Here is a 24677-nt window from a genome sequence, read left to right on the forward strand (position 1 = left end):
TTTACAAATCTAGCTTCTCTGGGGTTTTTCAAATCATAGTTATGAGGTGTAAGAGTTGTCTGCAAGTGAAATGTAAAATGTTTCCTCATTTCTCCCTTCCATAGGAATTGCTTGGGGCTGTTCCTTAGAAACTGTCTGGGAACCCCTGTGGCAACCCAAGGGTAATAAGTATAGAGGAGAAGCATCATATACAAGTCAGCTAGTTTGCATCTGCGGAGACATGGGGATCAGTCCTCCCCCCATGATTGGCACCTATGGGACCCCTAGCTGATGGTATATCACCAGGGTCTGCCACAGATGGGATGGAGATGAGGCTACACTAGCCAGGCAAGTATAGTATTATACAGATGTTGCTGCAGACTCAGAAGAAATCTCCTGTCAGCACACAGCTTTGCTCTACTTTGGGCTGGTTTCATCCCCTGCTCTTAAGGTACTGTCACACTTAGCGATTCACCAGCGATCCCGACCAGCGATATGATGCGGTCAGGATCGCTGGTGAGCTGCCACACAGGCAGATCTCACCAGCGACATCGCTGGGGACGGGGGTCGCTACTTACCTGTGTTAGGCGTCGGATTCCTGGCACTGCACAGCGGGAATCCAGAGCCAGACATCCTGCGGTCTCCCATTCTCCTCCGACCGCTCAGACTCCTGCTCAGCATTCTCGGCAAACCAGGAATTTCCCTCAGACTTGTTCTGTGAGCCTGGATGTTCCTGCCACCTCTGGTGCAGCAATGGTGGCGCAAGCTGCTTTGCAGGGAACTGCTCCGGAGGCGAAGTCCTCGTGCCGTTCTACTGGGCATGCCCGCAACTTGTCTTCTCAGTGGAGAGCAGGGGTCACATGTGCAGGTCCTATGTCGGATCTGATTGGTCCTTCCTATAGTACTGGAAGGTCCCGGAAGCGCATGGCTATAAAAAGCCCGCATGGCGGCTCGGCCATGCGCTAGTGTAGCATATTATGCTGTGTGTGTATGGTGATGGATGCATGGACTGGTGGCTGACTTATTTGAAACACCTTCCCTCGGTTATTACGAATGGTGACAGATTGTTGGGTAGTCAGCTCCAGATTGTGGCAAGCTACACGCCACTGTGCCTCCTGCACTGCACACTAGCGTCCGACGGTGCTCGGTCATTCCGGCGCCGTTGTTCAGCGGCCATAGTAATTGCCGCGCTGCAGTAGCAGCGTCCTTGGCGTCTGCGTTTGCAACGTCACTCGCTGGTTAGCCTGTGAAGTGAACAGGGCCAGCGTCCTCATAAGTCTTTTGTGTTAGCGACTCTGTGTGTGAACAGAGCCGCTCTTAGCGTTCGGGTGACGTTAACCCAAGCGCAGTACTTCACCTTTTGGTGCATTCGCCATTACTTAGCAGCGGTCTTGTCACCTACCGCACGGTGGACCCCGGGCGGCGAACGCACCCCCTATTATTTATATCTGGTGCGTTCCGCCGACCCTAACATTACACTAGCGCCAGGGTCTGGCTAGTAATGGCGGATGAACAGCGACTGCTGCAGTACATCCGGCAGCTGCAGGGCAGGTTGGCGGCTCTCGAGCGTTCAGCCTCAGCTGCGGATGTTACTGCAGTCGCTGTTCAGGCAGCCACAGAGGCTGCCTCCCGTGTGACCACAGCCATCCCTGTCCCGACTTTGTCCCACCTCCTGCTGCCCGAAAAGTTCTCGGGTGATAGTGCTGCTTGTAGGGGTTTCGTAAGCCAGTGCTCTATACAGTTGGAGCTGCTGGCCGCCCGATTCCCCTCTGAGCGGGCTAAAGTGGGATTTATCATTTCCCTTCTGTCGGGCAGGGCTTTGGAGTGGGCCACACCGCTGTGGGAGCGTGGTGATCATGTGGTGCAGTGTGTCTCGCGGTTCTTAGACACGCTGAAACAGGTCTTCCTAGGACCACGAGTCACCCATGACACCGCGCTCCGGCTGCTGGCATTATCACAAGGCTCGTCCATGGTCAGTCACTTCGCCATCCAGTTCCGGACGCTGGCCTCAGAATTAGAGTGGCCAGATAAGGTCCTCATTCCGGCATTCTGGAGAGGTTTGGCTGGCCATGTGAAGGACGCTCTGGCCACCAGGGAGATTCCCGCTACACTGGAGGAGCTTATCACTGTCTCCACCCGAATAGATCTTCGCTTTACCGAGCGAGGGTTGGAGCGGGACCAGTGTAGGCAGAGGTTTAGGTTGGCACCTTGTTTTTCTAAACCTCTGGAATCTTCCGATCGGGCGTCCGAGCGTCAGGGGGCTTCCCGTGAGGGATCTAGGCTCCGGTCCGCTCGAGCTCCTGTGAGCAGTCATATTTGTCGGCAGTCCGGTCACCGTGCCAACCGGTGCCCACAGCAGCAGGGAGAACGCTCGCGCCTAGTGGCCGTAGGAGGCGGCGCACTAGAGTCAGCGACGTTTTCCTCCAAGCTGTCCTTTAAGGGGACTCTTGGGTTTGATTCTTCCACTCTGGCGGTGGAGGTTTGCGTGGATTCCGGGGCAGAGGGCAATTTTATGTCGTCAGCCTTCGCCCAACGGCACGCTATACCCCTGGTTATGATGTCTACACCAGTCACCGTCAGAGTGGTGAACGGCACTACCCTACCCTCACAGATAACTCACCAGACCGTTCCCTTAGTACTCTCAGTGGCCCCGTCTCATCAGGAGACGATATCCCTCCTCGTCATGCCCGAGGGTATTGACCAAGTACTTCTAGGGGTTCCCTGGCTGCGGTATCACTCCCCCCATATAGAGTGGTCCTCAGGGAGGATTATTGGGTGGAGTAAATCATGTGAGGGTAGATGTCTGAGGGAGTGCGTTCAGGTTGCATCCACCGAGGTTCCCGCTGATCTCTCCTCGCTCCCCAAACACTATCGACAGTATGCAGACGTGTTCTCCAAAAAGGCGGCGGAGACCCTTCCACCGCATCGCCCCTATGACTGTCCTATTGACCTCTTGCCTGGTGCTGAGCCACCCCGGGGTCGAGTCTATCCCCTATCTCTCCCAGAGACTGAGGTCATGTCTCAATATATCAGGGAGAATCTGGCAAGAGGATTCATTAGGAAGTCAGTGTCACCAGCGGGGGCGGGATTCTTCTTCGTCCAGAAGAAGAGTGGGGAACTACGTCCTTGCATTGATTACAGGGGTCTTAACGCCATCACCGTTAAGAATAAGTATCCACTGCCCCTGATATCAGAACTGTTTGATAGGCTACGAGGAGCGAGGGTATTTACCAAACTTGATCTGCGGGGGGGCTTACAACCTGATTCGCATCCGTGATGGGGATGAATGGAAGACGGCATTTAACACCAGAGACGGGCACTATGAATACCTGGTGATGCCCTTCGGCCTCTGCAATGCCCCGGCCGTCTTCCAAGACTTTGTAAACGATATCTTCCGGGATATGCTTACCACCTCGGTTGTAGTCTATCTGGATGATATTCTCATCTACTCTCCAGATATTGACTCCCACCGGAGAGAGGTTTGCAAAGTCTTCGATCGCCTGCGGGCGAACTCCCTCTATGCCAAGTTGGAGAAGTGTGTGTTTGAGCAGGAGTCCTTGCCTTTCCTGGGCTATATCATCTCCGCCCAGAGATTGGCCATGGATCCTGCCAAGCTACAGGCGGTGATGGATTGGCAGGAACCTCATTCTCTCAAAGCGGTGCAGCGCTTTATGGGGTTCATAAACTATTATCGCCAATTCATTCCCCACTTCTCGACTTTGGTAGCACCCTTGGTAGCCCTCACCAAGAAGGGTGCAAATCCCAAGTTGTGGTCGGAACCGGTCTCCAAGGCCTTCTCCACCATTAAGTCCCATTTCGCTAGTGCTCCCATTCTACATCGCCCCGATGTAGACAAGCCCTTCATTCTGGAAGTGGATGCCTCTTCCGTCGGTGCTGGAGCGGTCCTGTTCCAGAAGGACACGCAAGGTCGGAAGCATCCATGCTTCTTTTTCTCCAAGACCTTCACACCGGCGGAGAGGAATTATGCCATCGGGGACAGGGAGTTGCTAGCGATGAAGTTGGCCTTCTCGGAGTGGAGACACCTCCTGGAGGGGGCTCGCCACCCTTTCCAGGTGTTCACCGACCACAAAAACTTGGTATATTTACAAACAGCCCAGCGGCTAAACTCTCGCCAGGCCAGATGGTCTTTGTTCTTTTCCCGGTTCCATTTCACCCTCCACTTTCTCTCCGGGGAGAAGAACGTCCGGGCAAATGCTCTCTCCCGCTCCGTGGTTTCATCGGAGGAAGAGGAGGAGCCTCGGCTGATCGTCCCATCTGAGAGCCTGAGGACTGTGGCTCCGGTTGCCCTTGAGTCAGTACCTCCGGGCAAGACATTTGTCCCTGCCCGTCTGCGACCGGAGGTCCTCTCTTGGGCCCATTCGTCCAGAGTGGGTGGACATTTTGGGACAAAACGGACCTCTGAGCTTTTGGCGAGGACGTACTGGTGGCCACATATGGCCCGTGACGTCAAGGACTATATTGAGGCGTGCGTCTCTTGCGCCCGGAATAGGTCCTCTCGGCAGCGGCCCGCTGGGCTTCTTTTTCCTCTGCCGATAGCAGACAGGCCCTGGGAGATGGTCGGTATGGACTTTGTGGTGGGGCTACCCAAGTCCAGCGGCAGCACGGTCATTTGGGTTGTCACCGACCATTTCTCTAAGATGGTGCACTTGGTACCTCTCTCCCGGTTACCTTCAGCGCGGGGCCTGGCAGTCTTGTTCATCAAACATGTTTTCCGCCTGCACGGCATGCCGGACAAGATTGTCAGTGACCGTGGCCCTCAGTTTGCATCCCGTTTTTGGAGAGAGCTCTGTTCTCTACTCAGCATTGAGCTGAATCTCTCCTCGGCCTATCATCCCGAGACGAATGGGTTGGTAGAGAGAGCCAATCAGACCCTGATAACATATCTTCGACATTTTGTCTCAGCCAGACAGGACGACTGGGCATCCTTGATGCCGTGGGCAGAGTTCACCTTGAACAATGCTGTGGCCGACTCCACCGGTCAAACCCCATTCCTCCTAAATTACGGTCAGCATCCGCGCGTCCCTGTGCCCATGCCCGTGTCTTCCACCGACTCCAGGGTGGCAGACTGGGCGGTGACATTTGGGATCGCACCCAGGATGCTATCCAAGCTTCCAAGGAGAGAATGAGGATCTCCGCTGACGCACACCGGCGTCCGGCTCCAAGCTTCTCCCCTGGCGACATGGTATGGCTCTCCACCCGAAACATTAAACTGCGGGTTGAGTCGCCCAAGTTCGCGCCACGATACATTGGACCATTCAAGGTCCTTGAGCGACTTAGCTCGGTGGTCTACCGCCTGGCTCTTCCTCCACATTTGGCCATCTCGGACGTGTTCCATGTGTCCCTCCTCAAACCAGTTCACATGGCCCGGTTTTCTGAGCCATCTGCCGGATCATCAGACTTATCGTCTGACGAGTTTGAGGTTAACGCCATCGTGGGGCGCAGGTTTGTCCGTGGCAAAAAATTTTATTTGGTGGACTGGAAGAGTCATGGTCCCGAGGCTCGGACCTGGGAGCCGGTGGAAAACATTCACGCACCGCTCCTGATCGCGGCTTTTGAGCGCGGTGGTGCTCGGAGGGGAGGGGGCCCTAGGAGGGGGGGTAATGTTAGGCGTCGGATTCCTGGCACTGCACAGCGGGAATCCAGAGCCAGACATCCTGCGGTCTCCCATTCTCCTCCGACCGCTCAGACTCCTGCTCAGCATTCTCGGCGAGCCAGGCATTTCCCTCAGACTTGTTCTGTGAGCCTGGATGTTGCTGCCACCTCTGGTGCAGCAATGGTGGCGCAACCTGCTTTGCAGGGAACTGCTCCGGAGGCTAAGTCCTCGTGCCGTGCTACTGGGCATGCCCGCAACTTGTCTTCTCAGTGGAGAGCAGGGGTCACATGTGCAGGTCCTATGTCGGATCTGATTGGTCCTTCCTATAGTACTGGAAGGTCCCGGAAGCGCATGGCTATAAAAAGCCCGCATGGCGGCTCGGCCATGCGCTAGTGTAGCATATTATGCTGTGTGTGTATGGTGATGGATGCATGGACTGGTGGCTGACTTATTTGAAACCCCTTCCCTCGGTTATTACGAATGGTGACAGATTGTTGGGTAGTCAGCTCCAGATTGTGGCAAGCTACACGCCACTGTGCCTCCTGCACTGCACACTAGCGTCCGACGGTGCTCGGTCATTCCGGCGCCGTTGTTCAGCGGCCATAGTAATTGCCGCGCTGCAGTAGCAGCGTCCTTGGCGTCTGCGTTTGCAACGTCACTCGCTGGTTAGCCTGTGAAGTGAACAGGGCCAGCGTCCTCATAAGTCTTTTGTGTTAGCGACTCTGTGTGTGAACAGAGCCGCTCTTAGCGTTCGGGTGACGTTAACCCGAGCGCAGTACTTCACCTTTTGGTGCATTCGCCATTACTCAGCAGCGGTCTTGTCACCTACCGCACGGTGGACCCCGGGCGGCGAACGCACCCCCTATTATTTATATCTGGTGCGTTCCGCCGACCCTAACAACCTGTCACACTAGGCGATCCTGCGTCCTTCCGCCCGGCTCCACGCTCGTCGCTCGTCTCTCCACAGGAAGCGCCGCAGGAAGCTGACGACGAGAAACAGTCCTGGACGTTCTCGCGCGATCAGCGATAACCAGCGGGGGAGCCGGTCGCAGGTAAGTATCAGACACAGCGATATCGCTAGAAATATCGCTATAACGTCACAAGTTATAGCGATATTGCTAGAGATATCGCTTAGTGTGACAGGCCCTTTACAGGGGCGGAGGGAGCTGTGGAAACACAGACTGATCTTGTGAGGGGGGGCTGCCTGTGTGTGGAGACGTTACAGATTGCCTTTCATACATTCTCTCATTCTAACTTCATCACACTTAGTATTAACTTCATCATTAATCATAACTTCTTAGTAATAACTTCATCATTCTTAGCATTAACCCCTTCACTACCAAGGGTGGTTTGCACGTTAACTCCCGGGCCAATTTTTACAATTCTGACCACTGTCCCTTTATGAGGTCATAACTCTGAAACGCTTCCATGGATCCCGGTAATTCTGACATTGTTTTCTCGTGACATATTGTCCTTCATGTTAGTGGTAAAATTTCATTCAAATAACTTGCTTTTATTTGTGAAAAAAACTGAAATTTGGCGAAAATTTTGAAAATTACGCAATTTTCCAAATTTGAATTTTTATGCCCTTAAACCACAGCGATACGGCACACAAAAAACTTAATAAATAACATTTCCCACATGTTTACTTTACATCAGCACAATTTTGGAACCAAAATTTTTTTTTGTTAGGAAGTTATAAGGGTTAAAAATTGACCAGCGATTTCTCATTTTTGCAACACCATTTTATTTTTAGGGACCACATCACATTTGAAGCCACTTTGAGGGGTCTATATGATAGAAAATACCCAAAAGAGACACCATTCCAAAAACTGCACCCCTTAAGGTGCTTAAAACCACATTCAAGAAGTTTATTAACCCTTTAGGTGCGTCACAGGAGTTTTTTGAATATTTAAAAAAAAAATGAACATTTAACTTTTTTTCACAAAAAAAATACTTCAGGTTCAATTTTCTTTATTTTACCAAGGGTAACAGGAGAAATTGGACTGCAAAAGTTATTGTGCAATTTGTCCTGAGTACGCTGATACCTGATATGTGGGGGGACCACTGTTTCGGTGCATGGCAGAGCTCAGAAGGGAAGGAGCGCCATTTGACTTTTACAATGCAAAATTGGCTGGAATTCAGATCGGACGCCATGTCGCGTTTGGAGAGCCCCTGATGTACCTAAACAGTGGAAACTCCCTGAAGTGACCCCATTTTGGAAACTAGACCCCCCAAGGAACTTATCTAGATATGTGGTGAGAACTTTGAACCCACAAGGGCTTCACAGAAGTTTATAACGTACAGCGGTACAATTAAAAAATCATATTTTTTCCACAAAAATGATCTTTTCACCCCCAATTTTTATTTTTCCAAGGGTAACAGGACCCTAAAAGTTATTGTGCAATTTGTCCTGAGTACGCTGATACCCCATATGTGGGTGTAAATGACTATTTGGGCGCATAGCAGAGCTCGGAAGGGAAGCAGCGCCATTTGACGTTTTTGGCTAGAATTGAGATCGGACACCATGTCGCGATTGGAAAACCCCTGATGTACCAAAACAGTGGAAACCCAACACAAATGACACCATTTTGGAATCTAGACCCCCCAAGGAACTTATCTAGATGTGTGGTGAGAACTTTGAACCCCCAAGGGCTTCACAGAAGTTTATAACATACAGCCGTACAATTAAAAAATCATATTTTTTCCACAAAAATGATCTTTTCACCCTCAATTCTTATTTTTCCAAGAGTAACAGGACCCTAAAAGATATTGTGCAATTTATCCTGAGTGCGCTGATACCCAACATGTGGGGGTAAACCACTATTTGGGCGCATGGCAGAGCTCGGAAGGGAAGCAGCACCATTTGACGTTTTTGGCTGGAATTGAGATCGGACACCATGTCGCGTTTGGAAAGCCCCTGATGTACCAAAACAGTGGAAACCCAACACAAATGACACCATTTTGGAATCTAGACCCCCCAAGGAACTTATCTAGATGTGTGGTGAGAACTTTGAACCCCCAAGGGCTTCACAGAAGTTTATAACATACAGCCGTACAATTAAAAAATCATATTTTTTCCACAAAAATGATCTTTTCACCCTCAATTCTTATTTTTCCAAGAGTAACAGGACCCTAAAAGATATTGTGCAATTTATCCTGAGTGCGCTGATACCCCACATGTGGGGGTAAACCACTATTTGGGCGCATGGCAGAGCTCGGAAGGGAAGCAGCACCATTTGACGTTTTTGGCTGGAATTGAGATCGGACACCATGTCGCGTTTGGAAAGCCCCTGATGTACCAAAACAGTAGAAACCCCCCACAAATGACACCATTTTGAAAACTAGACCCCCCAAGGAACTTATCTAGATGTGTGGTGAGCACTTTGAACCCCCCAGTGCTTCACAGAAGTTTATAACGCCCGGGCGTGAAAATAAAAAAATCGTATTTTTTCCACAAACATCATCTTTTAGTCCCCATTTTTTTTATTTTCCCAAGGGTAACAGGAGAAATTGGACCCCAAAAGTTGTTGTCCAATTTGTCCTGAGTACGCTGACACCCCATATGTGGGAGAAAACTACTGTATGGGCACGCGTCGGGGCTCGGAAAGGGAAGTAGTGACGTTTTGGAATGCAGACTTTGATGGAATGGTCTGCAGGTGTCATGTTGCCTTTGGAGAGCCCCTAATGTACCTAAACAGTGGAAACCCCCCACAAATGACCCCATTTTGGAATCTAGACCCCCAAAGGAACTTATCTAGATGTGTGGTGAGCACTTTGAACCCCCAAGGGCTTCACAGAAGTTTATAATGCCCAGGCATGAAAATAAAAAAATCGTATTTTTTTCCACAAACATGATCAATTAGTCTCCAATTTTTTTATTTTCCCAAGGGTAACAGGAGAAATTGGACCCCAAAAGTTGTTGTCCAATTTGTCCTGAGTACGCTGATACCTCACATGTGGGAGAAAACTACTGTATGGGCACACGTCAGGGCTCGGAAGGGAAGTAGTGACGTTTTGGAATGCAGACTTTGATGGATTGGTCTGCGGGTGTCATGTGCGTTTGGAGAGCCCCTGATGTACCTAAACTATTGAAACTCCCCACAAGTGACCCCATTTTGGAAACTAGACCCCCCACGGAACTTATCTAGATGTGTGGTGAGCACTTTGAACCCCCAAGTGCTTCACAGAAGTTTATAACGCCTGGGCGTGAAAATAAAAAAATCATTTTTTTCCGCAAAAATGATATTTTTGCCCCCAATTTTTTATTTTCCTAAGGGTAACAGGAGAAATTGGACCCCAAAAGTTGTTTTGTAATTTGTCCTGAGTAGGCTGATACCCCATATGTGGGGGTAAAACACTGTTTGGGCGCATGGCAGAGCTTGGAAGGGAAGGAGCACCATTTGACTTTTTCAACGCAGAATTGGCTGGAATTGAGATCAGACGCCATGTTGCCTTTGGAGAGCACCTGATGTGCCCAAACAGTGGAAACCCCCCAATTATAACTCCAACCCTAACCCCAACACACTCCTAACCCTAATCTGAGCCATAACCCTAGCCCTAACCATAACCCTAGCCCTAATGGGAAAATGGAAATACATACATTTTTTTTATTTTATCATTTTTCCCTAAGGGGGTGATAACGGGGGGTTTGATTTACTATTTATGGCGGGTTTTTATGTTTGGCGGCTGTCAGACGCTAAAAGATGCTTTTTATTGTAAAAATAGTTTTTGCATCACCACATATTGTGAGCTATAATTTTTCCGTATTTTGACCCACCGAGTCATGTGAGGTCTTATTTTTTGCGGGATGAGTTGACGTTTTCATTGGTACCATGTTCGGGCACGTGACATTTTTTGATCGCTTTTTATTCCGATTTTTGGGACACAGAATGAACAAAAACCAGCGTTTCATGAATTTCTTTTGGGTGGTGCGTTTACGCCGTTCCGCGTGCGATAAAATTGATAAAGCGGTTTTATTCTTCGGGTCAGTACGGTTACAGTGTTACCTCATTTAGGTCGTTTTTTTATGTTTTGTCGGTTTTTTGCAATGAAAACAATTTTATATAAAAAATAATTATTTTTGTATCGCTTTATTCTGCGAGCTATAACTTTTTTACTTTTTTGCGGATGACGCTGTATGGTGGCTCGTTTTTTGCGGGACAAGATGACGTTTTCAGCGGTACCATGGATATTTATATGCGTCTTTTTTATCGCGCATTATTGCACTTTTTGTTCGGTGGTATGATAATAAATCATTATTTTTTGCTTCGTTTTTTATTTTTATTTTTTAAGGGGTTCGCTAAAGGGGTTAACTAATGGGACAGTTTTATAGGGCGGGTCGCTGCGGATGCGGCGATACCAAATATGTGTACTTTTATTGTTTTGTTTTTTTTATTTTGAAAAAATGGATTTATTGGGGAATTTTTTTTTTTTTTTACTAATTTATTTAGCGATTTTTTTAAAATTATTTTTAACGCTTTTTTTTTTTTTTACTTTATTACCTTGTCCCAGGTGGGACATCACTGTCCTGTGACAGATCGCCGATCTGTCACATCACAGATCACTGTGACAGATCAGCAATCTGTCACAGGCAGTTCTGCAGACTTCCTCATGCCTGCGCTTTGCAGGCAGTGAGGAAGTCAGCTCCCTACAGGCCTCCGAAGGCCCCCGTCGCCATCTTGGATCCGGGGGCCTGTAGGGAAAGAGACCCCCGCAGCAGCGCTGCACATTGCACTGCCGTGGGGGGCTCAGGGAAGCACGGAGGGAGCCCCCTCCCTGCCGATGCTTCCCTTTAACCCCCGGTACACCGCGATCGCGTTTGATCACGGTGTACAAGGGGTTAACGTGTCGGGGGCGGTCCGTGACCGCCCCTGACACATTGTGCCGGGTGTCAGCTGTGATAATCAGCTGACACCCGGCCGCGATCAGCGGTGCTCACCACGTGGGCGCCGCTGATCGCTGGGACGTAATTTTCCGTCCATGGTAATTAGGTCCAGGGTCACATGGACGGAATATTACGTCCCTTGTAGGTAAGGGGTTAAAACAGACCATCTCATTCAGAGGTTCCGATCCACGCTGTAACTTGCACACCATAGTCATATTTTCCAATCCATACAGCATTCTCCTTACTTAGACACTTATCATATCTCTCAGCATCCAAACATCCATTCCTTGGCACTACTGCCTTTTCAAGAATTGACAGCGGTATTGTTAACTGCTTTATAATCCTGCCCATGACGCACCAGGTCCTTTATCTTATATCTCAGATCCGTAATCTCTCCTGACCTGGTGTGCCTGGAACCAAAAACAGCTGTCAAGGGTAGCGACCCCTGTCTTCAGCCCTGTTATGTAATGGCGGGATCCCTCTGGTCTACTATAATAGCCAGCAATACCACTATCAAAGCAATAACCTGAACCGCAACTCTCTGTTCTATCCTGATGCTGATACACACTCTCCCAAACAATCAGACAGAATACTATAAACAACACAGTTCCTAACATAAGCGCTATATACTCCTCATACATCTGGATCTGAGGATCTGATTCCTCACAAGACTCTGAATATGGCAATGTCTATTCCTGAATCCACTCCGGGTTCAATAAGACAATATTCGTGCGTGATATTATCTTGCCACCTTGGCATATACCATCTAGAGTCTAATATATCTACCCAGCTTTTGAACAATCCATATGACAAGAATATACTCTGCGCCTATACTGGTGAACTGAACACAGACCCTTTTCACGCAGCATATGGTACACACATGGTAAGCATTTGTCTGACATTTCAATCACATCCATACACGCAGTACTTCTGTACTCTCTCGCTCCCCACATCTTATCAAAAATGCTCTAGTGCGAATGGACGAAAACATGAATCACATCTATTTGTAGAAACTCTTGCTTGGTTCACTATATATAGCGTCCTATCTGAGTACCGGGTTGTATACAAAAAAAATTTACATTCCCATAGATTGTCTTCACATGAGTTTCTCTCTTCACTACAAACTCCCACCCGGGACCTTCCTATAAGTTTTTTCAAGTAGCAACTAACCAAAGAGTTTTATCTTACTCACTGCTTTGAATAATGAAAAGGTTATTTATACACTGAGCACACATCATTTAGTCTCCATACATCAACAGCGCAGCTTAGTGCCCCACAACACAGATTGAGCAATATCAGGACAGTAGTATAATCAGAACAGTTCAGCACAGCATTATCAGTACTATTTCTCAATTAACATCTGACAAGGCATCAACAAACAAAAGGAGTATAGCAGAGTATAGCAGAGCAGGATCAAGACAATTTGATTGCAATATTTACAGTATTAACAAACACTGACATCGGTACAAACAGTGAGAGAGACAGGAACCCTTGTTATAGATACAGACAAAACAAATGGAAAATCATTGCACTTCATCCTGAAACAAAACAATTGTTAACAGCACTTAAACAGAGATAACAACTAATATATATACCTTTTTTACCTGAGGGCTTTTCCCGTTAGAAATCCCCACAGACTGACTCCAGAATGCCTCTTTTCCTGGAGAGAAAACTGTGAGTAACAAATCTACTCACTTACCCGGGATCTGGTTTTCTGTACAGGATAGAGGCGGTCAATTGTTCAGTCTGAGATGAAAGTCGAAGGGGAATATTATATCCCACTGAAAGCCTCCAAGTTGTCGGAGAAGGGATTTCTATGTCTCCTCAGGTAGAGCTCAGGAGGAGCTTTTGCCTAGGTACCTAGGATTGGGAGAAATAAAATGAGAGACACAGGTTATTGTCTATCAAATAAATCTCCGTTACTGGGAGGGTCAGGGTAGATCTTTTATAGCTCATCAGAAGAGGAAATGAACAAATATGGACAATTCCGTAACATTGTGTAACAACTGGCAAAATGAAGGAGAGTTTACACAATAATTGGCACAAAAGATAATTTATATAACGATATGTCAACTATATCCAGGGATATGAGATATTTTTAATTAGATGTGGCGGGAGCATGGAGGGGGTTTTGGCATTTCCTTTAGGTCAATTTAACAATTCGTGGAACCATATCCTATTAGTGCATTTGGCAAAGAAGATACTTGGCCTCGACATATTTAGACATCATTCAAATATAGAAGAGGGGAATTTGGAGCTGACCACTGGCAAAAGTATTCAACCACGTAGACAGATGATAACAATTAAAATGGTGTCATGGGTTATAAGACCTATTTTTCTGATATTTTCCTAGGTTTTAGAGAACTAAGATTAACCATTTCTTTGACACTGCTCACAGCATGTTGCGATTATTTTATCATGCCAATTCGGATAGCACTCGACCGTGTTATACGCCAGTGTGATCGAGCCTAAGGCCAGAGTCACACTTGCAAGTGCAATGCGAGAAACTCGCGCAAGTCTCTCACCTCAATACCCGGCACTACCGCCGGCACTCAGGACCAGAGTGTGGCTGCATGTCTTTCTATGCAGCTGAACGCTCCGGTCCGAACTGCTGGCAGCAGCGAGTTTCTCGCATTGCACTTGCAAGTGTGACCCCGGCCTTAAGGGGGTTTTATACTAAGCGATATCGCTAGCAATATCGCTAAAACGTCACTGGTTTTGTGACGTTATAGCGATATTGCTAGCGAGATCGCTATGTGTGATACTTACCTCCGACCGGCTCCCCCGCTGTCCATCGCTGATCGCGCGAGAATGTCCGGCTCCATTTCTCGTCAGGCGCTTCCTGCTGAGACTTCCTGCTGTGTGAGATGAGCGACGCTGGACGCGGGCGGGAGGACGTCAGGATCGCTGTATGAAAGTTCACTAGCGATCATTTAGCGATGCACCAGCGATCCTGACCGGGTCGTATCGCTGGTCGGATCGCTGGTGCATCGCTAAATGTAAAAGGGCCTTTAGGCTGTGTCTATACAGTAAGCACCAGCTGTTGCTTCTGCCACAGGTACAACTCCTGTGTCATCCACTGAAAGTTACTACCATCCATTATGGCAATTCACTGGACGGGTTGAAGAAAAATATTAGACAGCAAATTATGTCAATCCCACACAAAGATGCACAACTGAAATGTACAATTAATGCATTTACTAGTTTTTTCCTTTATCCAAACAGTGGCTTTACTGGTTCTACAAACCCAGAAGACATAGATAATCCAGATGCAAGCTTCACACACTTCACAACAATGAGAACCGTACAACCACAGTACACGGACACTGCACAGTATGTAATATCTTATTCTTCTGTGTGATACTGAATTTATAATGCCAATCAATGACTGTAAGCCTCAAAAATCTCTTTAAGTCAATTCATACTATGTTTGAAGTATTTATCAATCATATATATCAATACAATTTCCTGACTATATTTCCAACAGTGTCGTGCCGCTACTGTCTAACCATATAGTTGCATACACTGTGTGCACAATTATTAGACAAGTGAGTATTTTGGCTATGTCAGCTTTTTTATGTATTTTTTCCAACGCCAATCTGTGTAAACTTGATGCTTATTAAATGAACAACATCAGGTGAGGTGTATTTGTGTATTGGGTGAGGGGTGTCCAAAGGATATGCAGAAAGTTAGGCAAAATTAATAGGACGCTTGTTTTCCTTTGGCAAAATGGGCCAAAAAAAGAGATTTAACTGATTCTGTTAAAATTGTTAAGAGTCTTACAGTGGATGCAACAGTCTTCAAATTGCTAATATAATGGGGCATAATCACAGAACCATCAAAAGTTATGTTGTGAACAGTCAACAGGGTCGCAAAAACGTGTTGAGAAAAACAGACCCACATTGACTGCCAAAGGTTCGAGAAAAATTAAGCACAAAGCGACCAGGAACCAACAATCCTCTAGTACTGCCATATTCCAGAACTGCAACCTCCCTGCAGCGCTCAGAAGTACAAAGTGTTCAGAGGCATGGCCCAGGTAAGAGAGGCTGAAACCGACCACCACTCAACAAGACACAGAAGTTGAAACAAGACTGCGTCAAGTAGCTGGATCAGAAACAGACACAGACGTCCACTTTGACTCAGATTCGTTGGTGGAGTACTGCTATGGGCTGGTACTATTAAGGATGAGCTAGTTGGACCTTTCGAGTTGAAAATTAACTCAAAATCAACTCCTAAACCTAATGTTTTTAGAGGACACTGTCTTCAAGCAGTGAAACAGGAAACAAATATCTTTCAAGAAAACCATGACCATAATGAATATTGTATAAGGTATATACCTTGGAAAGAAAATCCCCTTCTGCAGGCAGGTGCCAGTGGTGCACCGTCAAAAGGACGCATGCGCCGGCAACAGGATACCTGCGCATGGCCTGCGTACCCAATGCTAAAGATAGGGTACGCAGGTCTCATGCAGCATCATGCGCCCATAGGCGGAACTGACCAAGAGAGGTGCGGCAGGGGGCGGAGCTTCACGCCGAGCGTACGCTGCGCCTCCTAATGCAAGTGTGAAAAGTAGCCTTAGTGAGTCTCAGGTGTGTCAGGGCCAGAGTGAGGCCTAGCAACCCGCAGTGTACACAGAGATGCAAGTCGTTCACGATGACTGGTCTCGACGCATGCACAGGTATCAGCATACATTCGCATGGCCTGCTTACCCAATGTTAAAGATAGGTACGCAGGATACTTGCTGACGTAGGTGGAGCTTAATGTGAGAGGTGCGGCAATGGGTGGGGCTTAACGGAGGAACTACGCAGCCCTGCCGAACGCTAATGTGAAACTAGCCTTATATTGTCTTTTTCCCTGATATGAAGTGCAGATAGTGAAAGGATGTTTCTCTGCGCAAGGCTGAAAATCCGCTTGGTCACATACATTAGGGAGCAGAACCATGTACCCCCTGATGATTTAGGTACACAACAGTGACTTTGTTGTCTGACAATATTTTCACATAATGGCCTCGCAGGAATGGTAGGAGACTCTGCAACTCATCCTCTCTCGCCAGAAGTTCCCACATATTTGAGGAGGCTTCCTTCTCTACTGCATACCACATTCTCTGAACCAGATGATCGTCCAGCTGTGCTCCACATCCCCTGGGACTGGCATTAGTGGTAACTACCCTGGTGACTTGAGGAAACCACGGGACCCCCTCCTGAAGTGACTTTATCTGCAACTACCAGCAAAGCGAATGTATAACATCCCGAAGTGCAGTCAGTGTACCCTCCAGATACCCCTGCAAGGATTGTTGGCTTTCCAAGACGAACCCATGCAACTCTTGAGTGGGTTTGGGCTCACTTCATTGCCGGGATACATGAGGTCAGGGAGCCCAGGAGGGACATAGCACTTCTGAGTGACATTACTGGATCGCGTACTGATTTGGAAAGTAGACTGAGCAACTTTTCTTTCTTTTGCTCTGGTAGGTGACACTCTTGCTGGCAAGAGTCCTAGAAAGATTTGTGTTCTTTGTGGGTCCAACCTTGATTTTTCTAGGTTCAAACACCACCCTGAGTCTTCTAAGATAGTGGTTATGTCTCTCACTTGATTGTGGCAGTGAGTGAAAGAACGGCCTACTATCAGGAAGTTGCCCAGGTAAGGGATGACCAGTCTGTTTCTTTCCCTGAGATGTGCCGTAACCTCCACTATTAACTTCATGAATACACGCGGGGCCACTGCCAGGCCAAAGGGAAGAGCCTTGTTCTGGAGGTGCCTGGTGGTGCCCCCACCCATCTGGTACCACCACTCAGACATTTCTGGAACGCTACATGTAATATGCGTCCTTCAGGTCTAGGATGGTCATATAGCGACCCGGAAAGAGCAGTTAAATTGCCGACTTTAATGATTCCATCTTGAATTTTTGGAATCTTCAAGAACTTGTTCAGACTTTTTAGGTTGAAAATCATTCTGTATGAGACATCTGGCTTCTTTATTAGAAACAGGGGAGAATAGAAGCCTACACCATCTTCTCCTGCTGGTACATCCTGCAGAACGTTTTTCTTTAAGAGGCTCAGTACCCCTGCCTCTAATGCCTTTTGCTCTGAGTCGGACCCTCATGGGGCCGTCATAACGAACTTGTTTGGGGAATGTCTCCCGAACTCCAGCTTCAAACCTGTTGGATGATATTTTCTCCCATGCTGGAATGAAGAGAGAACCTTCCTCCCACCTGGGCAGAGAGTTTTTTTTTTTGGAGGACTTCCTATCACTTCGGGAAGCAGCACCAAAGAAAAACCCCTTGCTCTTTTTTGGTCCTATGTTCTGTGGATATTCTCATTCGGTTGTACCTTTTTCCCCGAAAGGACTGCCTGAAGGATGAGAAGGGATGTTTCGAGAACCCTCTCTTCTTATCGGCTGCTTTTACTAAGATGTCCTTCAAAGCTGAGCTGAATAAGCAGACCTTCACAGGGGAGAGAACATAGCTTCCCTTTTACCTGAACGTCCCCTGGGCAACTTTTTTAGGCAGACTGCTCCCCTGCCTGCATTAGATAATGCTGCAGATCTTGCGGCCCATCTGGCTGAGTCGGCCATTGCATCTGCCAAAAAGGCCACGCTCCCGGTAATCAGACCATGAGGGACCTCGCTATGCAGGTTGTCGTGATGGCTGGTCTCACCACCCCTGCCGATGACTCCCCTGACAATTTAAGGAAGGAATAAACCATCCTATGAAGAGGGTCTGTCAACAACCTCGAGTCCTCAAAGGTGGTACTTCCTTTTGGTGGAGGATAGCAGGGGCCTTTCCTATCTGGCTCCTCCCATTCTTTACTAATGAGACTCAGCAATATCTCATTCATAGGAAAGCTCTATATTTCTTTTTGTCCAAGGTGCCAAACATGACATCTTGGATAGATTTTTTGGCCTTCTGATTGACTAGTCCCTTAGTGGTCCCTACAGCTTTAACTAGATTGTCCACCTCTTCCAGAGGGAAGCAATAACCCGAGCCTGAGTTGCTTTCTGACAAGGATGAGGGAGACACTTCAGCCCCATCCCTTCTTGGTGTTCCTGAGAGGGACTGGGACTTTAATGAGTTCTTGACCTCAGCTCTAATGTGAGTTCTTAAGGTGGAAGAGAAGTCAGGATACTCAGTAGTCTCCGTGTTATTGATACATGCCTGGCATAATCTTTTGACCCATGTGTTAGCTAAATTCTGCCCGCACAGAGTTCCTTATGGAACGCTTCATGAATTTGCGTGTCATCCTTCCAATTTTAAGTATATGTGCTGCCAAGCCAGCATCTTCGATTTCTCTGTACACTTTCTAGGAAGCTGCTACCAGAAAGGCCAGATAGAAAAGGAGAGAGGGCTAGAGAGATCTGCATTATTAATATGGCATTCTCGTAGCTCACTCACCACTCAGAGGAAAGTAAAAGGCACCGGGACAGGAGGCAGGACATCATCCAAAAGGTCTCCTTTACGGACCGCGGAATCTTCCATCCTGGTAGTTCCACGCCAACTTGTCCTAGAATTTCTGGACCTGCCCGTGGAGCGTCCAAAACTTCTACATCGGGGGTCGCTGCGGCTGCTCTGGCTCCCAATGCTGCTGCTGTGGCTGCAGATTCTGCTGCTGTTACTGGCGCTGTGGAGAGGGCTGCTGTGTCTCCATATCTGCACTAGTGCCCCTGCCTGGCCAGCGATTCACCCCTAAGCATTGTGCCTGTAGGGGATCTGCCAGCCGGTGTCTCCAGTACCCGCCCCTGGATGTATTCAGAGTGAACGGTCCCGGCCGCGTCATCAGAGCGCGACTTCCAGTTTCCGACCGCACTCCGTGACCGCGCCGGGACGCAGGGCTGCCGGCTGGCCATGCGGTGATGGTGCCACGGACACCCACCTGCTCGTGGCCGAGACCCCATATGCCCCCCCCCTGTGGCGTTTCCAGTACCTCTGGCACCGGCTGAAGCAGATACGGTGTCCTTCCACAACCGACCGGCCCAGGTCTGGTAACTTGCTTTTCTTCCTTTCTTCTGCGACCATGCCAGCAGCTCCTGCTGCTGATGACTGAAGGTTCCCCCGTCAAGGACAGGAAACCACTGATGTGGAGAGATGCGCCACCCTTTTTATCTTGAAGGTTCCCTGTCCTTGAAGGGTGAATCCCCTCTCTCTTGTTGGTGCTGTCATGGGTGATAGGAAAATAGTGTTTTTTTTCTACTTGGCAACAACAAACTGTGGAACCATGCAATTAACACTGCCAGCTTTGATGAATTTCTGATTACAGATGAATGTAAAAAACATGAATCGTTCAAAGAGTGCATGGAAAAAAACAGCAGCAAGGCTTACAATTTAGCAGCAGCAAAGATTATAATTTATAAAGTAATAATTCCTGACTAGATGCCTGTCATATACTATTCCTACTGCCACACCTCACCGTTGACAAATTCCAGACAAGAGTGGTATTATTGTAGAATATAGAATGGATTTGTATTGGCCCTGAAATTTTTTCTTGTGTGTGGGAGCCACATACTGTGGAGTAACACCAGTAACACTGAATTTCTGAGTACAGATGAACATAAAAAACATTAAATTGGTCAATGAGTGCATGGAAAGAACTAGCATCAAGATTTTCAATTTATGAGGCAAAAATCCCTGACTAGATGCCTGTAATACGCTATACCTACTGCCACACCCCACCCTACACAAATTGCAGATAAGTACAGTATTATTATGACAGAAAATAATCTATTTGAATTAGCCCTGAAAAAAGCGATTAGTTTAATGTAGCAGCATCAAGGACTGTTATTTCATCAACCCTGCTGGGGAATATGGTGGAGCATTTTGCATCTACTCAGCCTGATATGGAGGATACCAAGATTTTCTGTACAAACTCTCCTGACCAGAATGTGAAATACTGTATGCAGTGTAAAAACTCCCTATGTGATGACCACCTGACTGCCCACAACAAGGCACTGGATCAAAGACTAATATAACCCATTGACTGTTTCGGTTTCAAAAACTGTTCCCTGTTATGATTAGGTAACCGAGGAGGATAATGGGGAAATAGACTAGGCAACCAGATAATCAGAGAGGTTGGTAGCTTAGCGGATTGCAGACCCTTAAACTGACAACACAATTAGAATTAGCTGTGGGACGTAGCTACGATGCCCTAGACGCCTCGGCACAGCCACAGAATTAGCTAAGTCTAAAGAGAGAAATGGGAAAGCTAAACTGCCCCGGAGTAGAACTCCAAAGGAATAGATAGCCCCCGAACATATATTGCCAGTGAGACAAGATGAAGCACAAAACACAGGCAGAGAATAGAGTAAGCAAATGATGGGGCCCAAACTGTCTAGATAGAACAGGGCAGGAAAGGATACTGTCTGCAATCACGCAAAAAACCCTAAGAAAAATCCAACTCGTCTGATATGCAAAAATACTGAGGCCACACGACCTCTCCCCCACTAAATCAGAACTCTGGTGTGAACTGGTTACTAAAAAGACTAACATACGTTGTGGCATATGGAAAGCGTCCAGCACAGGTCCCAACAGGGAACCAGGCTGAACTCACATCAGCTAAGCAAAAATCAGAGACAAGCAAAAATGGATCCAATGCAAAAAAAAAGATTCAAGAAGACAAATAACTTATCTGAAAGATGCAGGACGGAGCAGGAGACAAGCAGACTTCAAAATATGCTCAGGAAGCAAACCAAATCACCGGCAAGAGCTGAGGGAAGGTTGTTCACTTAAATCTCCCCAGTCTGTAACACCTGACCTCCAATCATCCTGCTCAGGTGATTGACTTCTGTCAGCTAGACCAGCTCCATTACCTGCAGCAACCACCAGAGGGAGCCAAAACTCAGAAGCCAGGTCAAAACTGTTCACAACAGTTCCCTCAACTAGAAGGTGGACAAACAGGAAAAATCTAGCATAAAAGCAGGTAAATAAAATGTCCAATTTTATTGAAGAAATAAATCACCTCCATAAAAACATGGTATGTGCAGTTCTGGATACAACCGGCGCATTTCAGTTCTGATGAGCCTTATGCATGGTTGACTCTCCTTTTCCCCTTCTCCACTTGTTTCCATCAACTAGAAGGTGGAACCATAGAAAAGCATTTTTTCCTATTACTAAAGAGTGGGTCTCCTAAACTGGCAAAGCGTATGTACTAAGTGCATGGGAAGCCAAAATTTAGAAGGATGCACTCCAATACCCATTTGAAGAGGGCCTCAGAAAATTATTTTCCCTCATTATTAACCCCTTCCCAACGTACGCCGTACATATACTACTTTGCAGGAGCTGTGTTCCCGCAAATAGTAGTATATGTATGGCGCCGCGATTGCGCAACCTCATTCTGAGCGCCACCGTGGTCGGGTGCAGGTGCCAGTCAGTTCTGTGTAAGAGCTGACACCCTGCATCAATGCCTAGCACCAATCGCGGACATTTAACATCTCTGATACCGCTGCCAATAGTGACAGCGACATAGAGGAGCATCGCTCAGGGAATGGGCTCCCTGCGTGCTGCCATTAGGGCAGCGCAATGCGATTGCATTGTTCTGATGGTCTCCATGGAGACCCCTGGCCGCAAGATATCTGCGGGGTCCTTTTGGAAAGGTGGCTTTGCAGTGCCTGCAGAGAGCAGGACCTGAGACGCCTCCTTTCCTGCCTGTCAGATGCTGATGTGATCGTCTGTAGTGCATAAGTATTGCAGATCATCAGATCAATGATTTGATGCTACACATTGATGTCCCACCCTGGGACAATTTTAAAAATGTTAAAATAAAAATGAAAAAGTGTAAAAATATTTTTTTTTAAAAATCCCCAAATAAAGAACAAAAAAAGAAACAGATATTTTCCCAATAAATACATTTATTTTTGTTACATTGAAGATGAAAAGAATAGCAGCACTCACCCGACCCTTATTCATGCATGATTTCAATCCATTACAGAAATAACATTGTTACATGTAGAGGTTCAGGTGTCAGGGGGAGTTTTTCCTGGTGGTACAAAAGACCTAATGATTGCACCATCCCGAAGGGATCCTTCAAGGAGATTTAAGAGGAGTATGTTGAAAATGTAGACACATTGATGCCTTAACTGGTGCCTAAAAATGTTCTGCTTTTTGAGACATTTATTTGTCTAAATAAAAAAATAAACAATAAAAGTACACATGTTTGGTATTGCCATGTCTGTAACGACCTGCTCTTTAAAACTGTCCCACTATTTAACTTATTCAGTGAACACCATAAAAAAATAAAACACAAGGAATAAAACAATGCTTTATCATCATACCGCTGAACAAAAAGTACAATAAAATACAATCAAAAAGATGAATGTAAATAAAAATACCGTATATACTCAAGTATAAGCTGAGATTTTCAGCCCATTTTTTAAGGCTGAAAGTGCCCCTCTTGGCTTATTCTTGAGTCATATATCGGGGGAGGGGGAGCGGGGGTGTCAGAGATCATACTCACCCCCTCCTGGCACGGTCTCTGCAGCCCCTGCTTCTCCCAAGGTCTCCAGTACCTGTGTTCAGGGTTATGTGGTACCGCTCATTAAAGCCATGAATATGCGCATATTCATGACTTTAATGAGCGGTACCACGTGACCGCTGAAGGAAGGAAGAGCTGCCGGAGACCGTGGGAGAAGCAGGGGCTGCAGAGAAGCGTCAGGAGGGGGTAAGTATATGCGATATTCACCTGTCCCCGTTCCACCGCTGCACGCCGCTGTCCTCTGTGTCCTCTGGCTGTGATGTTCAGGTTAGAAGGCACGATGATGTGGTTAGTGCGCGCCCTCTGCCTGAACAGTCAATGACAGAGGACCTGGAAGACAGAGTGGCGCACGGCGGTGGAACGGGGAAAGGTGAATATCTCAGGTGCCGGGGCCCTGAGCCAGCGGTGACACCGGCACCTGTCCCCGCCTGCTCAGGACACCAGCACCTGGCCCCCAGCAACGAGAGGTGAGTATGTCATTTTTTTTTATTCTCAGCACCATATGGGCAAAATATATGAAGTATCTTATGGGGCATAATATATGGAGCATCTTATGGGGCAGAATATAGGGCAAAATCTATGGAGCATTTTATGGTGCAGCATATGGGGCATAATTTGTGGAGCATCTTGTGGGGCCATAACCTTTAAGGAGCAGCATATGGGGCATATTATTCTATGGAGCATCTTATGGGGCCATTATTAACCTTTGTGCAGCATTATATGGGGCGTATTTTGTATGGAGCATCTTATTTAGCCCATTATGAACTGTATGGAGCATTATATGGGGCTCCTGATTCAATATGGATATTCAAAAATATTTAACCTACTGATGCCTCAATTAATTTTACTTTTACCAGTATCTACTTTTATTTTTTGAAATTTACAAGTAGCTGCTGCATTTTCCACCCTAGGCTTATACTAGAGTCAATAAGTTTTCCCAGTTTTTTGTGGCAAAATTAGGGTGGTCGGCTGTTATGAATGGGTCACCGAGGAGGAAAAAATAAACAACAAGCTAAGTCTCAGAAAACCAGAGAAGTTGGTAACTATGCAGATTGCTGATCCCTGAACTTAACCGCACAACTAGCAGCAGTCGTGGAGCGTTCCTACGTTGGTCCTAGACGCCTCGTCACAACCGGAGAGCTACATAAGCCTAAAGCAGGAAAAGAGGAAAACTAACTGCCCCAGAGCAGACCCCAAAGGAAAGACAGCCCCCCACATGTATTGACGGTGAAACAAGATGAAATTACAAACATAGGCAGGAAAATAGGCTGAGCAAACGATGGGGCCCGGCTAACTAAATAGGACAGGAAAGGAAAGACACTGTCTGCAATCTGCCCAAAAAAACCTTCAAAAATATTGTCCAACACTTCTGATAACAAAATTAACCCTGAAGTCACTAGACTTCTACACTATGTCAGCACTCTGAAATATTCTGAGACAGAGCAAAAAGAGGCCAATCCAATAAGGGACAAAAGCAGCTTGGCAAATACTGATACATAGGAGTGGAAATTCAGCATAGCCCCAGCAGGGGCAGGCTGACTACACAAGAAACTGAACTGACCAACAAGCGCAAGTGTGAACAATAGCAAAAAACAAACTTAACTTGAGAAGACTGGAAGAGAGCTGAAGTCCAGGACCTGAGAAGCCGACTGAATCACCAGCACTAGGATAGGTCGTCGGCTGTCTTATATCCAGGCTGATACTCCAGAGATCCAATCATTATCTTCCTCATCAGGTGGCA

The 24677-nt window shown here is 47.2% G+C and overlaps 1 protein-coding gene across 2 annotated transcripts in view; it reads left to right on the forward strand.

Moving 5' to 3' along the window:
• Positions 1 to 24677, forward strand: part of SPMIP7 (sperm microtubule inner protein 7) — a 237620-nt gene that overhangs the window by 58971 nt on the left and 153972 nt on the right. For both annotated transcript variants that reach the window (XM_073549851.1, XM_073549850.1), the window contains exon 7: positions 14706 to 14813. In XM_073549851.1, coding sequence (XP_073405952.1) covers positions 14706 to 14813 — 108 coding nt within the window. The remainder of the gene's footprint in view (positions 1 to 14705; positions 14814 to 24677) is intronic.

Source organism: Dendrobates tinctorius, unplaced genomic scaffold, assembly GCF_039654945.1.
Source record: "Dendrobates tinctorius isolate UK_male_01 unplaced genomic scaffold, ASM3965494v1 ptg000162l, whole genome shotgun sequence".
NCBI lineage: Eukaryota > Metazoa > Chordata > Amphibia > Anura > Dendrobatidae > Dendrobates > Dendrobates tinctorius.